The sequence below is a fragment of the Colius striatus genome, chromosome 2 (assembly GCF_028858725.1).
Source record: "Colius striatus isolate bColStr4 chromosome 2, bColStr4.1.hap1, whole genome shotgun sequence".
In the NCBI taxonomy this organism is placed as follows: Eukaryota; Metazoa; Chordata; class Aves; order Coliiformes; family Coliidae; genus Colius; species Colius striatus.
The window spans coordinates 64,411,382-64,432,514 of NC_084760.1; the positions used below are offsets into that span (position 1 = coordinate 64,411,382).

General features: G+C 35.2%; 1 protein-coding gene across 5 annotated transcripts in view; it reads left to right on the forward strand.

The window, feature by feature from the left end:
• Positions 1 to 21,133, forward strand: part of VTA1 (vesicle trafficking 1) — a 38,656-nt gene that overhangs the window by 965 nt on the left and 16,558 nt on the right. For 3 of the 5 annotated variants that reach the window (XM_061990814.1, XM_061990815.1, XM_061990816.1), the window contains exons 2-6: positions 9,035 to 9,091; positions 12,811 to 12,905; positions 16,004 to 16,131; positions 16,758 to 16,833; positions 20,729 to 20,840. In XM_061990814.1, coding sequence (XP_061846798.1) covers positions 9,035 to 9,091; positions 12,811 to 12,905; positions 16,004 to 16,131; positions 16,758 to 16,833; positions 20,729 to 20,840 — 468 coding nt within the window. The remainder of the gene's footprint in view (positions 1 to 9,034; positions 9,092 to 12,810; positions 12,906 to 16,003; positions 16,132 to 16,757; positions 16,834 to 20,728; positions 20,841 to 21,133) is intronic. The other 2 variants (XM_061990817.1, XM_061990819.1) reach the window with 1 other exon arrangement.

The following is a 21,133-nucleotide window of genomic DNA, read 5'->3' on the forward strand; positions in this document are numbered from 1 at the left end:
CTTTCTGTAGTTAAGTAAGAAATGCTAGCAGGTCAGCAGAAATGTATGTTTATGTTGTGTTTCTTTATTGAGATGTGAGGAGGTCATTTTGGGGGGGTTGCTGGACAAGAGCTTGTCCTCAGAAAAGAGTTAAAAAATAGAGGTAGAACTGGATGTTTAATTTGTAAGACAGTCTTACATTTAGAAGGATGAACTCAGAAAATTCAGGCTTCAGAAAGCTCTGAAAAAAATCAGTATCTCTAAAGGTCCCTTCCAACCCCTACCATTCTGTGATTCTATGATTTGTATGTTATGCAGGAATACTGTGCTAACACGGAGAAATGCCACCGGAGAAGTGAAATAGCCCAATATTAGAACACTGGATGTTCTCAATAGTACTGTCTCCTTTTTACTGAAAAACAAAGGACAAATCATTTTTTTTGTGTGGCAGGAAGCAACAGCTAGGTTGAATTGCACTCGTTTTTTTTTTGTTTTTCTTCTTTGTTTTGTTTGTTTGTTTTTTTTTTTTAATCAAATGTAAAACCTTGTCTAACTATATGATAAAAACAGTAGCATTTAGTGTAGGTAACAAAAAAAATTCTGTTTTTATTTTAAACCAGAAATGTTTTGGTGGCTGATCTCTATTTTTTTAGTGTCTTTTCCATTCTAAAACTTAATGTAAGTTCTAGTGTACAAGAAAAAAAATCCACACTTGTGTGAAATAATTTGCATTTCCTGTAAAGGCCTTTGCAGCCTCTGCCTTAAGTGGCCTAAAAAGTTGTGTGCCCTATTTTTGTGTTTGAATCATTCAGCACATCTGATTAATTAAGTGAGGATAGTGAAGACTATATTCTAGAGATCTCTTTCTCCTTACATTATTACCCTAAGTTAAAAGTACTGTTGCTTCTTTTTCAAAATCTTTTTGCTTGAATCTTCTGTTCTTTTAAATATATTGAGGATAATAAAAATTTTTTCACCAGTTTTCCTCTGATAACACTTCCTCACATGATAAATGAGTTTATCTGGATTGACTAAAATGCATAATTCCCATTTCATAGGATATTGTTGCTGTTTTCATTCTAACTTTGAAGCAAAAATGTCATTGCAAAGCATTATTTTTTAATGTTGGGGTTTTGAACAGTTATAAGGACTCCCAAAGTATTAATTATTAGAATTGCTACTGTAAAAAAAATATATACTTCTAGATGCTATGAATAATAAAAGGTAGGGTTTTTTTAAAGTATATCTGGGGATACAAAAAAATCAGGATACTTTTTAGATAATGTTTTGAAAGCAACACAGATTTTTTTTATACCCTTTTCATTAGATGCTTCACTAAAAAAAAAAAAATCTGTTGAGGCTTTAAAATGTGTATTAGAGGAGCTCTCTGTGTTTTATGTAATGTGTTGTATAAAAGGAGTAATGTGAGGAAAGCTTAACATGTACTGGAGCACACATATGTGTTCTCTGGCCTGATGCTCCCCTGTCTGGGTGTTGTGGGACCATGTGGGTGATGTGGAGCAGCAAACAGCCAAGAGGACCCTGTGCTGAAAGGCACAGGTGATGTGATGAGACTGAGGTGTGTGTTCTGTCACTGCGTGACGGGGAGCATCTGGATTTTGATCATGTGATGGATCCATTAGTCTGAAGAAGAGTGAGGTGTTTATAGCTTTCGAATGTTGTCAGAAGTGGTTAATCTCTAGAAAAAAAGCTTTGGTCCTAATGTTAATTTTTCCAGTAGTTTTCAGTATGACCATACATTTGCTAGATTTTGATTTATATGCATTTCAGTTCAGTTCCACTTGTATGTTTCTAATAATAAGAGCTGTGACAAAAACTAACTGGAGTATCAGAAGCAAGTGAACTCTGGTAAGGTGTGTTTGCAACCTAAAATATTACTTTTTATAGCTGAGCAATGAAATTGTCAGGAATAAGGAGTGAGTTATTGCTCATGTCAGTGTGATTTGGTTTTTTTTCTCTCAGCATCCACTGGTGCTAGAGAAGTGCACTCAAAGCCAGGAATTTGAATGACAGTTACACATTTTGTTTGCATACACCACCATTTTATGTTTTTTTTTCTCGTGCTTCTTAAGTGTAGTTCATTTGAAGCATTAAACTAGCATCAACCATCACTGCCATCTAAAGAAAATAGTGCCTTTTCTGGCATCTTATTCCCAAGCCTGATGTGCTTCAGAAGTGACATTGATATAATTGTTTGATTAAAACCAACAATACGCTATTTTTCTGGCAGGCCAATTCACTACTGCTTAAACATCTGTGCTCCCACAGAAACAAAGACAAGAAGACAGTGGCTTGGGGCAAAGACAGGACTCTTTCTTTTTTGATATTGCTGGCATATGTTGATTTAAAGAAACCGTAATTTGATGAACATTAATCTCGGCTTTACACAGTACGGGTAGCTACAGCAGAGATGATTTGTGGCTTCCAGCTGTCACATCATTTTCCACGTGAAAAGTAGAACATTGACGAACAGCATTGATGCTTTTGTGTACCATAACAGATCTCAGATACTTTTTGTTGTAGTATTTGCTTGAAACACTGCAAAAGTTCAAAAATGGTTTTATTTCTGATAGTCCTGTGTATTCCTTAAAAAGCCTTTATGCTTAACTTAATATTTAGGTATTCAGATTCAGAGCAGTATATGATGAGTAGCTTGCTATGTTGTGTGTAAATTGTTGCTATTTTTACTCCTGGCCACCGTTAGGAGATGGACATAATTAATTAAAGCAGTAAAAAGGTATGAATTTACTTGATTGTGAAATTTATTCTACTTAAGATGTAGATACTAGAAACAAACCAAGTTGTTAGGGTTTTTTTTTTTTTCAAGTTGTACAGGACACGAGCTCTCAAAATTCCCTTTTAAGGAGATTAGACACTTCATGGTTAATGTAAGTATTCGGCTCTGGGGTAGTTTACTATGTTCTTTTAAGAAGCTTACCTCTCCATGGGATACTCTTTCCCGCATTTCAAACTATTTTGTTAATCATTGTCATTAAGCATGTAGCTATTTCAGGTTCAGTAAAGGTCAGCTGATTCAATAGGTATGAAGGAATAGCAGCAAAAGATGCTACATTGATTGCCTAGCAAAAGGAAATTAAGTGATTGGTACTTAAGACAAAAAACAACTTAGGTTAAAAACTTCCACAAGTTTTAAAAACTTGACTCTCTTGAGTACTTTGAACTGTTATTCTGCAAACACAAGGAGGCAGGCTTTGATTAAAGAAAAATCTCTGGCCTATGTAATAACTAAATAAATTGTGCCATAGGTGTTTTGACTCAGAAGTGTGTTTTTTTAAAAAATGCAAGGTTTGAGATGTAGTTCTGTCTACTGAAAACTTCTGATTTAGTGTTAAAAGCAAAATTTTCCTTAAGTAGCTGTTGTTTCATTATTTCAGTAATGTTAAGCTCTTTTAAAAGACTGTTGGCAGTTAATTTTATACTTCTGTACTTACTGGCCATTGATGTTATAATTCAATGAGAGAATGCCAATGAATTGCCAGAAAAGCATTGATGTTTCATGATATATAACATCCTGTCACACAATGATGTTTGGATATCCAGTGAAAGCAGCGTGACAGAATGTGATTCCAGTAACTTCTGAAAAGCAGGGCTGTGATGGTTTTTGCCGTAGAGTCTGCTAAACATGAGAAAAATTCATATGAGATCAGTAGACTTGATCCGTTTAAAAAAGTACGAATAGGTCTAATACAATTTTCAGATTTTTGAGATAGAAAAACACCAGAAAAATCCTTCTGAAGGATCTTATTGTTTTGTTAATGTTTCTATTCTTATGGGATCAAGCGGGAGAGAAAAGCAAGAGAGGCAATTGTTTTTCCCCACAACTAGTTGGCAACCTCTTGGATCAAAAGTATTTCAGCTTTTAATGGAAATACATATCTGCTAAATGTGACTGGCTTTTTACTTTCAAGTTCAGACAGACATGTGAAAAAGCTTCTTACTGCATACGAATCATTAAGACTCTTATTATTTTAAAAAGAAAAGGCAAAAAAATGAAGTTCATGGCCTGACTCAGAACTTTTGAAATACAATCCGTGTGTAATTTTACAACTGGAATACTATTAATTTTATACTGATAAAAGCTGAAGACTAATATTAGACAAATGTTTTAATTTTTTGACCTGTCTTTTTATTCTATCTTAATGCATTTTGAATGTCTAATGTAGAAGATGTTTGCAATTCAGAGGTATTAATGGAAATAAAAGTAGCTGGTGCTTGCTGTGTTTCACTACAGAGGTTCTACATGTACTTATGGACTTCATTTAACTGAGACATTGTAGAAGTGAAACGTATAAAATAGTGTTCATATAACATTCCTTATGAAACAAGATCAAATTCCTGAGTTTCCCAGTTTAAATATTCTTCTTTTATTACTAGTTTTATATAATCCATTTATAAAAGTATATTTTTCCATATTCTCATAAGGCAGAAAATTGTTTTGTGTGGTACTAATTATTTAAAGCCTATTATTAGAGGTTATATACTGAAGAATAAAATCATAGAATCATTTTGGTAGAGAAAAACCTTTAAGGATCATCAAGTCCAACCACTAACCTTACACTGCCAAACCCATCACTAAACCACGTCCCTCAGGATGTCTTCTGTGCGTCTTTTAAATATCTGTTCTTTACTCAGGGGAAGCTAATTGAAATGGTGAAATATTTAAGAAGTAGATATCCACTTCTTAGTGTACTCTGTTTGGGTTGTGCTATGAGTACAAACTAAAAATATTTCTCAGTTTAATTTTTTTTTCTCCACGCTTTCTGGGTTTTTTCTCTCTTCAGTCTTAGCTTGTTTACACCGATTCATTTCAAAGTGAGAAAACTGTGATTTTAAAACTGTTTTGTCTATGGAGACAGTAATCCAGAAATGATTGGAATAACCAAGGTAAATACATGAACCCCACAGTCTTCAAAGGAAACTGTGGGTAGAACAAGAATTAATGATGATATTAATTATTGTGTAGTATTTTTGGCATTTGGTTTGATTACATAGGTAATATTTTAAAATAATCTGCTCTGACAGAGATAGGAATGAGAATGTAAAGTAGAACAAGCATACTTCAGAGACTGAAACTTTATTTCAGAGATATCTGGTTTCTATAAAACTCTATGAAATTTAACAGTATGATATAAAGATACTAACATACCTTAACTAACATCTCATTAATATTTACAAATATCTAAATGGTGGATGTCAGGAGTTTGAGGCATCCCTTTTTTCTATGGTATCTAGAAACAAGACAAGGGGTAATGGAATGAAGCTGGAACACAAAAATTTCCATTTAAACAGAAGAAAAAACTATTTCACTGTGAGGGTGAGGGAGCACTGGAACAGGTTGTGGAGTCTCCTTCTTTGTAGGTCTTCAAGACCCGCCTAGACCCATTTCTGTGTGACCTGATGTAGGTGGACCTGCTTCTGCAGGGTATGGTGGACTAGATGATCTCTAAAGGTCCCTTCCAACCCTTACCATTCTATGATTTTATGATTTTTCCACTGTATAATTCACAGTTTTTGGTGGATCTTTATTCAACTTGGACCTTCTGGAAGTAGAATTAAGAACTGACTTTTCCTGCCTAAGGCTTGCTTCTGCTTCTAAAGAAGGGATGCATGAATATCAGCATTCTGATTTGCAGAATCACAGAATCACTGAGGTTGAAGGGAAGCTTGGATGTCAGTCTAATCCCATGTTTAAAGCATAATTGCTAGTATATTTTTTTGTATGGGAAATCAAAAGAAATATGAGAAATCCCATTTAATTTCCCATTGCCTCTTAACCCGTCACTGAGCACCACTGAGAAGGGTCTGGCTTTGTCTTCACTCCCCACTGCTCTTCTCCTTGCATCATGTATTTATGCACACTTAAGACCCTTTGAGCCTTTCTTTACAAGGCTAACCAGTCCCAACTCTCTTCCTCTACTGGTATGGCAAGTGTTCCTGGCCCTTTATCAGTTTCATGGCCCTTCTCATGTCTCTCATACTGAGAACCCAGAACTGGATCCAGTACTCCAACAGTGTCCCAGTGCTGAGTACAAGGTAATGATTTACCTCCTTCAGCCTTCTGGCAGTGCTGCTTCTAGTGGAGCCCTGGCTGCCATTAGCAGTTAAGGTCAGGATTGAGCTTTGGAAATTCATCTCGTGGTCACAACCATCTAAGGTGCTTTGACTCACCTCACAGAGTAATTTGAGAGCGTGAAAGAGGTTTCATCCAATTTAAGCTAAACTGGAGGGTGTTCCACAGGAGTGCTTCAGATTTGTGCTCTAATCACTCTAAGCTGTTTTATCCACGTGACTTGACTATAACTAATCCAGGGTATTCCAGGTATATCCAGGCCTTTTCTTCCTTCTGTCTTCTTGAGATCTCATTTACTATAAATCCTAGAGTTAAAGTAGTTTTTCCTCTTCTCATGAGAAATATTTGCTTTGCTACATCAGATTATGGACAATCTTTGAAAACTACTGATAATTTAAATATTGTGCAGAAGCTTAGAAACTTACGAATTCTACATACAGATCTCTTACTCAAATTCTACGAGACAAAAATTGGTCTTTAAACCACACTGAAGAATGGCAATGTAGATTCATAATAGATATTCATTAGGTTAGTTGCTTTGTCTTGTAACCTCCATAATTACACCAATAAGTTGTTTGTAGTTGCAAACATTTAGTTTGTTTACAAGCTGCTATTCTTCAAGTACAGTAAATGATGTTAGAATTCACTGTTAACTTGCAGTAATTTTAAGTAAGAAACATTAACTTCAAGTAGTTTTGACTTGACAAAATTTGTCTAGCATGTAACGTAACCTTGAAATATATTGTATTGAGGGCAAGAGGGAGTCATCGTACTATCCTTTTTTGTTGGTTTTGAGTTTCTTAATTAAATTTGTTATGTAATCTACTTTCCCCTAGGTTGACATCAGATTTCTTTTTTCTTGCATTTCTTCTTAAACTAATTTTACTTGAAGATGAAACAAATTAATTTAAAATATTTCTTTGGAATGTTTCAAATTTTGAATTGATGCTGCTGGCCTAATAGTTACCTCGTATCTTCCCAGCATCCTTCAGCATCATATAATGAATAGGAGGTATAAGGCCTTTGGAAGTTTGTCAGTGCTATTAAATCTATCTTTAAGTCTTTGAATTTGAGAACTTGGACTTAGCCATATAGAAATACTTTATGATCTGCATGCAGAGATTACAGGAATGAAATATGATACATTAATGTTCATGAAAACAAGAATAATACATTTTGATTTTTTTTTCAGATATGTTCTCTTTGAAAACATGTTTGCAGTAGTTTGAATATTATCCAGTTTATAGATTTTGTGTCCCTGTTTCCCACGTTTGTATTCCAGCTGTTGTCTTCCTGTACCAACCACTTAACATTTTTCTGTCAGAGGCTTGACAAGGGAAAGAGGAAAGTGTAGAATATGAATGAGTAATAAATTGCAGCCTGAAAAAATTTTCATATCTAAATCGGAAGCAAAATATGGCTACGGTTTATGGCAATGTGTTTTGTTACTATTGAGTGTCAATTTGTTACTATCAAATGTGTCAAAAAATATTGCAGTTTCTAATACTTTTTTTTTCATTATTAAAGAATTAAATATGCATAGGCAAAAAGAACTGTAACTTTTGGTCCTGTTACACCAGGAAAAAGGAAGATGAATAGTAGGACAGAATTTAGAAGACAGAATCAACCTATTGTGCATGCTTACTGTCTGGAACTTTTGTTCTCCAGTATTTTTACTTGGCATAAAGTTAGTTTAAAATGGGAGTGAGGGGAGTTTTACTTTTTATCCAAACATAAATCTGGAATAACTTACTGTGTATTAGGAATGAATGCCTGGCACGTACTAAAGACAAAATACTTGCTCTGAAATTGTGCTGTGTATTAGCAAAGGAAAAATAACGTCGTATTACGTGACATAAATAAAAGCAGAGAAGTTTCTGTAAAGCTCACTGTATAATTCCATCCAGCATACCCACACTTAGTATTTGCTGAACAAAGATTAAGGGCTACAAATCAAGACATAAATTTTGTAGTCTTGGCAAAGCATTTTTCTGAGAATGATTACTTGCCAAGCCCTTATGAATCTGAAGATAAATGTTCTGTCTGCAAGCTGAGAGCAAACTTTCTTGTAGTTAATAATTGGCAAAATATTTCTGTCTTTGTGCATAAGAGATTACAAGTGACTTTAGCTCTACTTATTAATATTTAGACATTAGCTCTATGTAGTCTCCTTTACCTCCTTACTGCTTTACTTTATGGCGACAAAAAAATCTATGTTGATTCTTGATTTAGTAAAGGGAGCAAAAAATACAGATCGTATCTACTACAAAGCTAATTGCATAAAACAAGCTTAAAATTAACTATTAATATTTTTTTGAATCATTTATTTGTTTCCATGTGATCCACATCTTCATTACAAATAAGTGAAGAGCTATGAGAACTATAGATTAGTTATTTCCAATATTGTCTACATTATTAAAATACTTCCTTTAGGCTTTAAAACTTGAACTTTTGCAGCTATGATGTATGTCTTTAGTTGTCTTTTTGTATCTGAATTTTCAGCAACTTGAATTTTCTCAGAAGAAATTTTTTATCAAAATTTACCAAGCAAATGGCTTACATAAGTTTATTGGTTTAGTTTTACAGTATATTACTCTGGTCTTTAGAGATGTACACTTTAAACATTTTTTAATGTGTGAAGAGAAGTAGAGAAGAGAGAACTCTGAAATAACGTTGGTGTAAAATGGCATCTCAAGTGCAGTATTTTTAAAAGGTGAAATAATCCAATTGGTAATAGAGAACAGTAAGAGGATTTCTTTCTATGGTGTCCATACCATTCAGGAGATTAACTTCTAGTTATTAGAGATTGAACCACTTGCATTAAAGCAAAATTTTTGTGACTTAGCAAGCACAGTAATAATACATTCCACTGTTTTACAGTATTATAGAAACCAGGACAGCTGTATTTAAAGAAATGTAAATAATTACTCTATTTTCTTTCAGATCTGATGGGGAGAACTAAACTCATGTTATTTGCCATTCTCAGCAGAGCTGTTGGAGGTGGTAAACTTTTTGCCTCTTGCTTATGAGTTGTCTGCTACCTGTCAACATAAACATGGAGGGCAGTCTTTTGACCATTAATTGCCAGTTTAAAATTGCACTGATGATATTAACAGGAAAATTATATTTTGTTCAGTGCTGCTGAAAAATCAGTAATGAAGTGAATTTGCCCATTCACTGCACGTTAGGAATGAAAACAACATAGTAACTTTCTTTCACTAGATCAAAACACATCTTTCAGCTGCTATCTTTTATCCTTAATAAGTAATATTTGTGTGATAATCTTAGTAAAGATTAAAGCAGTAAGTGTGCCTAAACATACTTTACAACATTTTCTCTGTTAAAGAAGAGTATGAAACTGTAGAGAGTATACTTTCCTTCTGTATCTTCAGTTCATCAATTGAAACCAATTTTCCAGATTTTGACTGGTAGGGTACAGTTAGCATTTTCTGACCTGCAAGTTGCCTCATACTTCATTACAATCAGGTTGTTTTATCAATGGTATTTGGGTCAAGACTCCCTGCTGAATGCTACAAGGTAGTGATGCTCTGTCAACAGTAGTTTTCACAAACATTGTGCTCTTTCTTGATCACCGCTTACTTGAGAAACAAGGAAAAGCTTTTGCTCATACATCAGCATTTGCCTCATTGGAGGCCAGTCTCTGGACAGATTTTGTTATGCAGTGCTCATTTGAACATACTGCTGTATGTGAAGAAGTGATTCTGCAAAAGTTCTGAACTTTGAAAGTTCTTAAAGATTGCCATATACATTATTGTTAGGGTAACTTAAGAGTGCTTTGCCCTTTTACCGGGTACTAAGATCGTGCAGGAAATCTTTCCAATTTATATAGGTGTTGATAGAAATTGGAATTTGATGGCTAGATGTGGCAACTGTGTGTAGTTAAGTTGTGTGGTAGGTGTGTAATTGCTATGACAGGTGGAGCATATTTAATCTTAGCTCAAGTCACATTAATAGTCATTTGATTTTCAATGACCTGAGAGCTCTTGGGCACTTTAGCCCCAGTCTTTTGTGTTAGCAGGAAAGTGAGGTTGCTATGGAATGTTGCTTGATGTCACTCGCAGTGTAAATTTATATACGGACATATACGGAACATTATGTGGTGTCATTCACAGTGTAAATTTATATACAGACAGGAAAAACATGTTTCTTATCTTTAACTATTGTTCTTTGACCTGTGTTTGCTGTATGTTCAAGACTATCCTGCATTTGTTCATTGGAGAGCCTGAAGGAGTCTGAGTTTTTCACAGTCTCTGATATCTTAAGAGGGGAAAGAGCTGGCTTTTTAGGGCTACCTACAAAGCATATGGGGGGCACAGTCCTGTAAATTCACCCCTTTGGATATTATTGAGGAAAAAAAATTATCTGACGTTCACTATTTAACTGAATATATTTGCAATGAATGTGAAAAAAAGCCACATATATGTAAGGGAAGTGTAACAAGCAGATCTTTTGTCTTGAGGATCAATTCAATCGTTACAAGGTATTTACAAGATTTATGTTTATATGGAAACAGAGTTCTTTTGTGTAAATGAATTATGGAAGAGATAGGAAGCTACATACTTAAGCAAGTAAGATAAAATTATATCCAGCGATGATGGAGGCTATTCTGAATTTGTCACTCTAGTTTATATCAGTATAAAATTAGTTTACTTTCTTCTGAAAATACCTCATATTTGCATCAGAAATAACTGCTCTAGATTGCGGGTAGGTCTAGTATCTATTATGTTAATTCCTAAGTTCTACATTATTAAATCGTACCATGAAAAATGTTGTGGAGTCTCCCTACTTGGAGGTCTTCAAGACCCGCCTGGACGTGTTCCTGTGTGACCTAATTTAGGTTGACCTGCTTCTTCAAGGGGGTTGGACTAGGTGATCTCTAAAGATCCCTTCCAATCCTGCCATTCTATGAAACTTAAAATCAAATATGTACTTAAAAAACAGTAATTGAAGACTGTAAACATTAACTCTTCATCATATGACTATGGTATTTTAAATGGCAGCAGACTTAAATTCATTTGAGGGCTTTAGATACACATCTCTATCTTTCCGTATTTAGATTTCTTTGAAATGTAATTTACATGTGTGGATTTTATAATTTCTAATATTAATATGTCAGCATCCAGAATATAAATAAGATGGGCTAAAGAGTATATACAAGTAATTAGCTTAACAGTAGTGTTGTTGATGAAACCTACATAGTATAGAACCTACATAGCAATTGTTTAAATTGCTGTCTTCTGTTTCTCATGGTCAATTGTTGTAGTTGTTCACAGCCTTTATTCATTCCTGAAATTTTGCTCAGGAGACTTTTATTTGGTTGTTAATTACTGAAAACTTGAACACAAAGGTCCTAGGTTGTTTTATAAATGCTGAATGTAGTAGAAGGAGAGATATTGGAGGGCACAAATACTTCATTATTTTGGTTGCCCTTTAAATTTTTGGGCAACTCAACATTCAAAAATTTTTCAGATTTGCAGTCCAAAATAAGGAATGTACACTTAGTCTGGTTTGAATAATCAGTTGTAAATGTAATGTAAAATACTGCTTTTAAAATCCAGAAAATCCTAGCAGAATTTAAAATCCTAGCAGAAGCTAGGTAGTTTTTGTAGAAAAAGATCTAATATTTTTAGACAAACTGATAATAGATGGAAAAGGGAGAGAAGTTTTTGAGTATATAATGCTTTCTTCTGCAGCAGAAGAATGTGTCTGAAAAGAACTGTTTTATTGCTGTTTACTGAGGTAACTTGAAAGGAAAAGGCTATCTGTAGTGTATGAGGAGATGGCAAAGCTATGAAGCAAGTAAGAATCACAGAATTCTGTGTCCTGCAGGAAGAAGGATACTGGGCTATGCCTTAATAACTAGCTTATAGTAGTATTTATTGAAGTTACAGGTTTTAAGTTCTTAAGCTCTGCTTTTCAGAGTGTTTCATAGAACTCCCTTTAGGTGAGAGAGAGTTTTAGAGAGTTTGTGGAACAGCTTTTTTGTGGAAAGTGTTCTGCATTTTGTTACTGAATGTTTCTGTCCGTTGTCCCTCTGTATTGTAATTCTAGTAAATTTTCCTAATAATTGATAAATAATATCCTGAAGCTTGTAAAGTTCTGCTGTGTGCATATCTAAAATTCCTAGTTTTTTGGTAGTTTAAAGCTCATTTTTAATCGGAGTATATTAATAGTTCATTTTCAAGATCATATTTCAAACTGGCAACTTGCAGGGAATAATAAAGTCTATCTTGTTTGATTTACAGATCAAATTTCGATCTTGTGTCTTTTGAAGCTATGTATGCATATACACGGAGATTATAGATGCCTAACTCAGTTGTTTTAAGTCACATGAAAGTTATTTATGTACAATTAGGGATAGAAAGAAACTTGAAGTCCCATTTGAGAGAGTTGCAAATGAAGATGGTGATCATTTACAAAAGCAATTACTACTGCATAATAGTGATACAAGCATCAATTTGAAATCAGCGTGAATATTCAATGACAAAAATAATGCATAAGTCTTAGAACACTTATCTCCTAGTATCTCTGGAAGACTGAACATACCTAGTTTTTGCGTTCATTGCTTGCTAGTATTGCATTGTTAAATCGTAATAGAAGTTGGTCTTTCAGATGTGCTGGGGATGGCATTGCTTTGTTTGCTTATGGATTTTGCTGTAGATAATCACTTCCAGTTTTTTGTGTTTTCTCCTTTAAAGGTCGTCTGTATGCAATGCAAACAGGGATGAAGATTGATAGTAAAACCCCAGAATGCCGTAAATTTTTATCCAAACTTATGGATCAACTGGAAGCTGTAAGTAGAATTTATTATCTCCTCTAAAATGATTCATAATGTAACTTCTAAGTTTTCTTTAAACTTCTGCAAATACTGTCTTTTACACTGTGATCAGTCATTGATGCAACTATTCTGTGTGCAGGCATATTGTATAAATTTAAGTGGTATGTACTAAATTGACTGAATAGAAAGGAGATAAATTGTATGTGTGTTTATATTTGTTTATGCAGACATGAACAAACATAGCTGAAATTTTATACAGCAGACATTTCATTCAAGGTTTTATTTAGACCACAAGAATTAAAGTACTTAATAGATGCTCTCATGAGAAATCATAATTCATTATGAAATGAATACAGGAATTCTAGAAGACTTTTCTTATTCGTTTGTCTTTGATTCCTTGAAATCTGTGACAGGTTTTTTAACTGCTATAGGACTGGCTAACCTAGTCCTTCAGTGCTTTTGAAATTTTTCATCTAAGCTGTTGTGCCCAGGGAATTTTTTTAAAAGAATCTTTAAAAGACAAATATATTTTTGATTGTATCCTCTTTTAGAGATTGTGGATCTTACACTATCAATTTTTGTAAACACAATCTTATCTCTGTGGATAAGAGATAGCAATGCTGTGCTCTTTTGAGTGGACGTGTAATATTAAAAAGCAAACACAAATAAAGTTAAATAAAGAAGAGTAAAGTCATTATACAGATGGTGAGTTTAAGTTCTAGAGCTGTTTCTGTTCATATGCTCTATTTTTTCAATAGTCTAGAAAGAAGTAATATGTGGATTTTAAGGTTTAAGTGCTCATTCATAAGCAGAAGATAATGTTGAAAAAATGAGTTTTTGTGTTCAATATTAATGATTCCATCCAAAATCTAGCCATAGCAATGCATAGTTTGTGTGAAACGATTGCAACAGCCTTAAATTCTTCAGAAAAAAAAGTGAAACATGAATGATTTGTCTTTTTTTAATACCTTGAGCTTCTTGCTGTATTTTATGCCTGATTTCTAGCAATGGAAAATCCTGTGTACAGTCACTTCTTGATGTGTTCATCAAATTTTGACATTTTTAATGAATCTAGTCTTCATATTCAAAAGGGAAGAGAGGTGGCAGGAGAGGTGAGATTAAAACTCTGAAAGATTTTGCTCTTCATTTCCTACAGATCGTTAAAATTTGTTCAATACCTTGTGAGACTGCATCATCTAATCTGCCCAGTTCAGTTACCCCTTTTGTTTCAAATTTGGAAAGGCTAGAAAAGCAAAAAAGCCTATGGTTTTGTCTTTGAGTTGCTGATAATATTGTATATATGGCAGCTGGTGCTCAGATACCAAACTTTTTTCTTTGTAGCTGAGTAGTGGAAGGATAGTTGAGAGCATTTCTAAGCAGATTTAATACAGCATTCTGGTGCTCGGAAGCTTGGCCATAAAGGCAAGTTGGACCTCTGCAGTAACATAATAGTAGCCATTTTTAGTCTTTCCTTAACCAGCACAGGACACAAAGGTGTGCCACAGGTGTGTGCAAAATGTTTCTCACAGCTTTCTGTGTGTTGCTACAATTGATTATTTTTCAGGTTAAGGTAGAAGCTTACAAACAATCCTAAGCTTTATTGTAGCAAAGAATAAATCTGTGTATCTGGAATTTACTAGATATGTTCTTTGCAAGTAATATTCCAACTATGTGAATTAAGTACACCAATTTTTTTATATTCAAAAGACACATTTCTATCAAATATTTTTACATATGATTGTGGTGTTTTTACTTTTCCAATAGGTAGCTGTTTAATTATATGGTTTTAGTAAAATTAAACCAGATTTTCTTGATTTAGTTACAAATTATGAATCATCATTTAAAACATCAGCACTGCTGTACTGAATCACAGATTATGTGAAGGCTAATTTCAAAAGTAAACAACTTGGTTAACTTTGATATTTTTAGAAGCACATGTAACTCGGTCATTTGTGCATTTGAAATCATCTCCATTGAACATCTGAACAAGTATAGTAAGAAACTATTTTCTGAGTGTAAGGGATATGTAAAGGCTAGTGAAATAGAAACAAATAATTTTCTTCCTCTAGCTTCAGTGTTTCATTTCAGTTATACATCGTGCAACTTAGTGGTACACTTACAAGCAAAACAATTACACTTTGTACACTTTTTGAAAGCTACACAGAGTATGTGTTTGAAAGTCTTCAAATTTGAAGTTCTGTTTAGAAAGTTGATATTTCTCTACTGAAATAGAGTAAATTTGCAACAACATTCTATGTATTGTCAGCAATCTAAAAAGTAAGGAAATGCAGCATGATTAAATTGTCTCTACATGCACAGTGAAAAAAATAACTGCCACTGAGGGAATGTTTTTAAGTCTTGTGGCAAAATAAAGGCTGCAAGTTAGTATCATGCAGTGTTCCTGTTTTTGTTCTCTAAGGATAACTTCAGATTTCCTTACATGTGAACAGTAAGCCTATTCAGAAGCTGTAAATCCACCTGTTGTAACTGTTAGAGGGTTATTTGCTTTACTGGTTTTTATTAGGAAAGCTGAGGATTCTTGTACTCTTTGAAAAGAAGCCTTTGAATTGCAGTATAGTGCTTACACTGAAAATTCCAGTAAATCCATAGGTCACTAAACCGGTCAAGGTGGGGCTCACCACTTTGAAAGGTGTAATGAACTGCAATGAAATAACCTTATAGGAAGATACACGATCACTCTGACCTATAGTGTCTTTGTAAAGTATGTGTTAATTCATCAATTGAACGGTGTTGAATTCTGACAGAGGCTTCTGAGTGCTTAGTCTTTCAGCTAGTAAGGGGAAAATATCTGTAGCCATTCCCTTACAATATTGTAGTTGTATGTGTTTTTAAGTGTGTTGAGATGGAAGATAGTATTCAGAGCACCTTATTCGTAATATTTCTCCCTCCAAAATAATGTGCTTTCTCTTTAGCATATTGCTTTTAGCGTTTGTTCTGTTAGAAACCAGAGTTTGTAAAAATAATTAAAGTGTATATTGCTTCATTTTTGCCTTGTACTTTGTTTAAACCAGCAGCTTCTTGTGTCTGAATTAGATTGTATAATTTCTAGAGTCTAATAAGGTAATTAATGTATTTTATTCAACTTTTTTCAGATGAAAAAGCAATTTGGTGATAACGAAGCAATTACTCAGGAAATTGTTGGTTCTGCTCATGTGGAGAATTATGCTTTGAAAATGTTTTTGTATGCAGACAATGAAGACAGAGCTGGACAGTTTCATAAGTAGGTGAAAATCTTCGGGTTTGTTATCTGGATCAAGATACTGGCCAGGAAATTTGAATATCCAAATTATCTTTAATTTGACTTGAAACAAGAACCAGACTTTAATGCATGCATTTATTTTCAGAAAACTCAATTTGTTAATACTTGTATGTTTCTAACATACCAGCAGTAACTGATGTCTTTCTGCATTTTTTAAGATATTGCTCACCTACCTACAGGCAAGCCTTCTGAAATCACAGTTTGTCATCACACATGTTGTAGTTTCTTCTATCTAGTAATATTAAAATTGTTGTGATGATACATTATGTGGTTTGATTTACAGCAATTACTACAGCATGCTGATGTTTTTTTGTAAGATAATATAGGAAGTCCTGTGTTGGGCATTTCAAACTAGAAACTAAGTGCAGAACACGTGACCATCTTGAAAATATACTAAAAACTGTCTGCATAGCAGTCAGGGGACTAGCCAATATATTACTATATTTGAACACTGTGAAGTAATTTCTGTAACATTAGATGAAAGAAAATAAATTAGTAATGATTAGCTTGAAATAAGTCAGTGTGATCTAAAATGCCGGCTTCTAAAATGTGATTACCAAGTGAGTGAAATGTTTTCTTTTTTATAGAAACATGATAAAGTCCTTTTATACTGCAAGTCTTCTGATAGATGTTCTAACAGTATTTGGGGAGCTCTCAGAAGAGGTAAGTGTCATATGGGAAGAAAATTAGACAGGCTAAAACTCAAACAGAACTTAATCTAGCTACAGCCATAAAAGAATAAAAAAAATATTTAAATAAATACATCAACAACGAAAGGAGAGCTAAGGAGATTCTCCATCTCTTCTTGAATGCGGGGAAAAACATAATCAAATAGGATGAGAAGAAGACTGAGTACTTAATGCCTTCTTTGCCTCCGTCTTTAACGGTAAGACCACTTGTTCTCCAGGTACACAGCCCTCAGAACTAGATGACAGGGATGATGAGCAGAATGAAGCCACCATAGTCCAAGGGGAAATAGTTAGTGACCTGCGACACCACTTAGACGTCCCATGGGGATGGATGGGATCTACCCTGGGATACTGAGGGAGCTAGTGGAAGTTCTTACCAAGCCACTTTGCATCATTTATCAGCAGTCCTGGCTAACTCCAGGTAGCAAAAGAGAAGCCCAGCTACAAGAAGTGCTAGAAGGAGGAGGTTGTATAAGGTTTAACAAGGCCAAGTGCCAGGTCCTGCACTTGGACCCCAACAACCACATGCAGCATTAAAAGCATGGAGATGAGTGGGTGGAAAGCTGCCCAGTGGAAAAGGAGCTGGGAGGTGTTAATCGACAACTGACTGAACATGAGCCAGCAGTGTGCCCAGGTGGCCAAGAAGACCAATGGCATCTTGGCTCATATCAGAAATAGTGTGACCAGCAGAATCAGGGAAGAGATTGTCCCCCTATACTCAGTGCTGGTGAGGCCACACCTTTGAGTACAAGAAGGCCATTGAGGTGCTGGAGTGTGTCCAGAGACTGGCAACAAAGCTGATGAAGGGTCTGGAGAACAAGTCTGAAGAGGAGCAGCTTAGGGAACTGGAGTTGTTTAGCCTGGGGGAGACTGGGCAAATCTTATCACCCTTTACAATGCCTGAAAGGAGATTGTAGTCTTGGCCTCTTCTCCTAAGCTACAAGTGACAGAATAAGAGGAAACAACCTCAGGTTGTGCCAGGAGAGGTTTAGATTAGGTGTTAGGATGTTTTTTTCTCAGAAAGGGTTGTTAAACACTGGAACAGGCTGCCCAGGGAGGGACATCATCCCTTAAAGTATTTAAAAGATGTGTGGATGTGGTGCTTAGAGACATGGTTTAGTGGCAGATGTAGGTTAATGGTTGGACTCAAGACCTTTAAAGTTTTTTCCAACCTAAACAATTTTCTGTGATTCTGAGGGGGAGGATATCAGGGCTGCTAAATCTGGATGGATATTTGTGCATTTTGTGTCTTCTAGTGTATTGATGTAGTAATTTAATCAGTAACACAACCTGGCTAGGAATGATTATTAAATGAAAGCATTCAACAGAAACCCATGTTTTTCAATTGTACTTTTCCTTTCTAAGTTGTAATGAATGCATGTTAATAAATCTGTCATCAGATTAAGCATTTTTTGAAGGACATTTTATTTGTGAAAATGGAGAGCATATCTTTCTCCTGAGCTGTGTGAACATCCCAGTGGATAACAACATATTAAGTGTAAGCAAGGGAGCTTGCTGAAGATACCCATTATGCTGTTACTGTTCTAGATGACAGTACAATAGACTTTGTGAAGTACATTTGAATTTCATGTTATTAATTCTCAAAAACATTGGATATAATGTCAGTCAGGACTTTAAAGAGAGATTATTCTGTCTACCTAGATGGACTAGATGATCTCTAAAGGTCCCTTCCAACCCCTACCATTCCATGTTTCTATTATTTTTTCCCTATGGAGATAAGTTATATGTCATCTCAAATATATGTTCATTCAAGACTCTCACATTTATGCAGCATCAAGCTAGTAATTTGATATTTGCAAGTATTACAAATGAGATACTAAACTGGGGACAGTGGCTGACATCAGAAGGCTGTGCTGCCATTCAACAAGACCTGGACAGGCTGGAGAGTTGGGCAGAGAGAAATCTAATGAAATTCAACACAGGCAAGTGTAGAGTCTTGCATCCGGGAAAGAATAACCCCATGTACCAGTACAGGCTAGGGAATGAACGGTTAGAGAGTAGTGTAGGGGAAAGGGATCTGGGGGTCCTGGTGGACAGCAGGATGAGCATGAGACAGCAATGTACCATCGTGGCCAAGAAGACCAATGGCATCCTGGGGTGTGTTAGAAGGGGTGTGGGCAGTAGGTCGAGAGAGGTTCTCGCTCTCCTCTACTCTGCCCTCATGAGACTGCATCTGGAATATTGTGTTCAGTTCTGGGCCCCTCAGTTCAAGAAGGAGAGGGAGCTACTGGAGAGAGTTCAATCCAGAGCCACCAAGATGATGAAGGAAGTGGAGCATCTCTCATGATGAAAGGCTGAGGGAACTGGGGATCTTTAGCTTGGAGAAGAGGAGACTGAGGGATGACCACATTAATGTTTAGAAATATGTAAAGGGTGGGTGTCAGGAGGATGGAGCCAGGCTGTTCTCAGTGATGGCCAGTGGTAGGACAAAGGGCAATGGGTACAAGCTGGAACATAAGAGGTTCCAAAGTAATACAAGGAAGACTTTCTTCACTGTGAGGTTAACAGAGCAGTGGAACAAGTGGCCTGGATGGGTCATTCAGTCTCCTTCTCTGGAGACATTCAAAACCCACCTGGATGAGTTCCTGTGTGACCTACTCTAGGTGGTTCAGCTCTGGCGGGGGGATTGGACTGGATGATCTTTCAAAATCCCTGTCAGCCCTTGAGATTCTGTGATTCTGTGATTTCTCAGCTTTGTTGGTTTAAATGTATTACCTTATTCCTTTTGCAACTTTCTCAAAAGTAGTTGATTTGCATAATCAGTTTAAGATTTCCTGTAACAATTGAGAATTCTTCATGGATTAAAGACTTGTTGCAGTCCCAGGAGATACAAAGTGGCAAATCTACATTTTGTGTTTTGACATACTAAAGTAGTTAAGAACAGTAAAGGTTATTTAAAAAAATGAAATGGAAAATCTCAAAATAAGTTGGGATTCAAACATTTATTTCACTGATGTTTTCTGAAAAGAAGTATTTATAAAAACCCAGGTGAAACACTTTTTCTCCATTCCTTTATCCCAGAAACTGAAAATTCTAAGAAATCATGTTAATTTTCTTTAAATACTGTAGTTACTGCCACATTTTATCAATTTGAAACTGTTAACCATGGGAATGGAAATACAAAGGCGAGAAGGAGATTCTCACTTCCATTTCAGATGACAGTTGGCAGTTACATTGACTGTCAATATAGTAATTATTTTTTTAAAGTATTACTCTTTCTAATAACTGAATTATTCAACTTGTCATTAACAGTTCTTTTAAAGATGATATTCATATAGCCTCTTCCTCTGAAGGTAGTTTCTGTATTACTGATGTCCTAGAACATTCCCCTGAGCACACATTAATCTGCAACTACAGCAGCTTTTTTGTATTCATGCTTTTAAATACATTTTAAGAATTTTAAATCATGTATTTAAAAATATTTTTATATTATTGATCAGAAGGAGTAGCATTACAAGTTTTGGATGTTTAAATCTGAAGTTATTAGATATCTAAGGTTTTGGGTGTAGGACATTTTCTTTATTTTTTCCCATATAATAGTTACTACACGATACTCTCTTTCACACTAGATGGTCATGTTATAATTTATTTCCTTTTCCTGATATGCTGCACTAATTGAAGATCTCATTTTCCTTTTCATGCTGAGCTCCTGTTAAAGCTATCATTTTATGCTTTTTTTATTCACCAATTCATTTCACATGTGTATCTTTAAAAGAGTATCAGAGGATAGCAGAGAAAGCAGTTTTGTAATCTCTTCTCAAGGTAGAAAACCTGCTTATATTTCCATTTTGAACATGTTAATTTGCAGAAGGGAGTGGTTAACATGACTGGCCCTTTCCCTTCCCCAGAATGCCCAGCACAGAAAGTATGCCAGGTGGAAGGCAGCATACATTCATAACTGCTTGAAGAATGGAGAGACTCCTCAGCCTGGGCCTATTGGAATGGAAGGAGAGAGCTTTGGTATGTGTTTCCTTCTTTCTTTTTAAAAGAGTAGAGGGCTCAGCCCTCTACTCTTGGTAGAGTATACACAGTGTGTATACCACTACTCTTGGTGGTGGTATACACAGTTCTCCAAGGAGTACCCCACAAGAAATGCAGCTTCTCTGTTTAATGTTCCGTTCACCATGGGCAACTTTTTCTGCTTCTCCAACTGTTATTTTGATTGAACCTTATTATTTGATTGACTTTTTTTTTTTCTTTCCTCTGTAGTAGAAGTTATTTGAATATAGCTTTTTCCGAGAAGGCATTGTCAC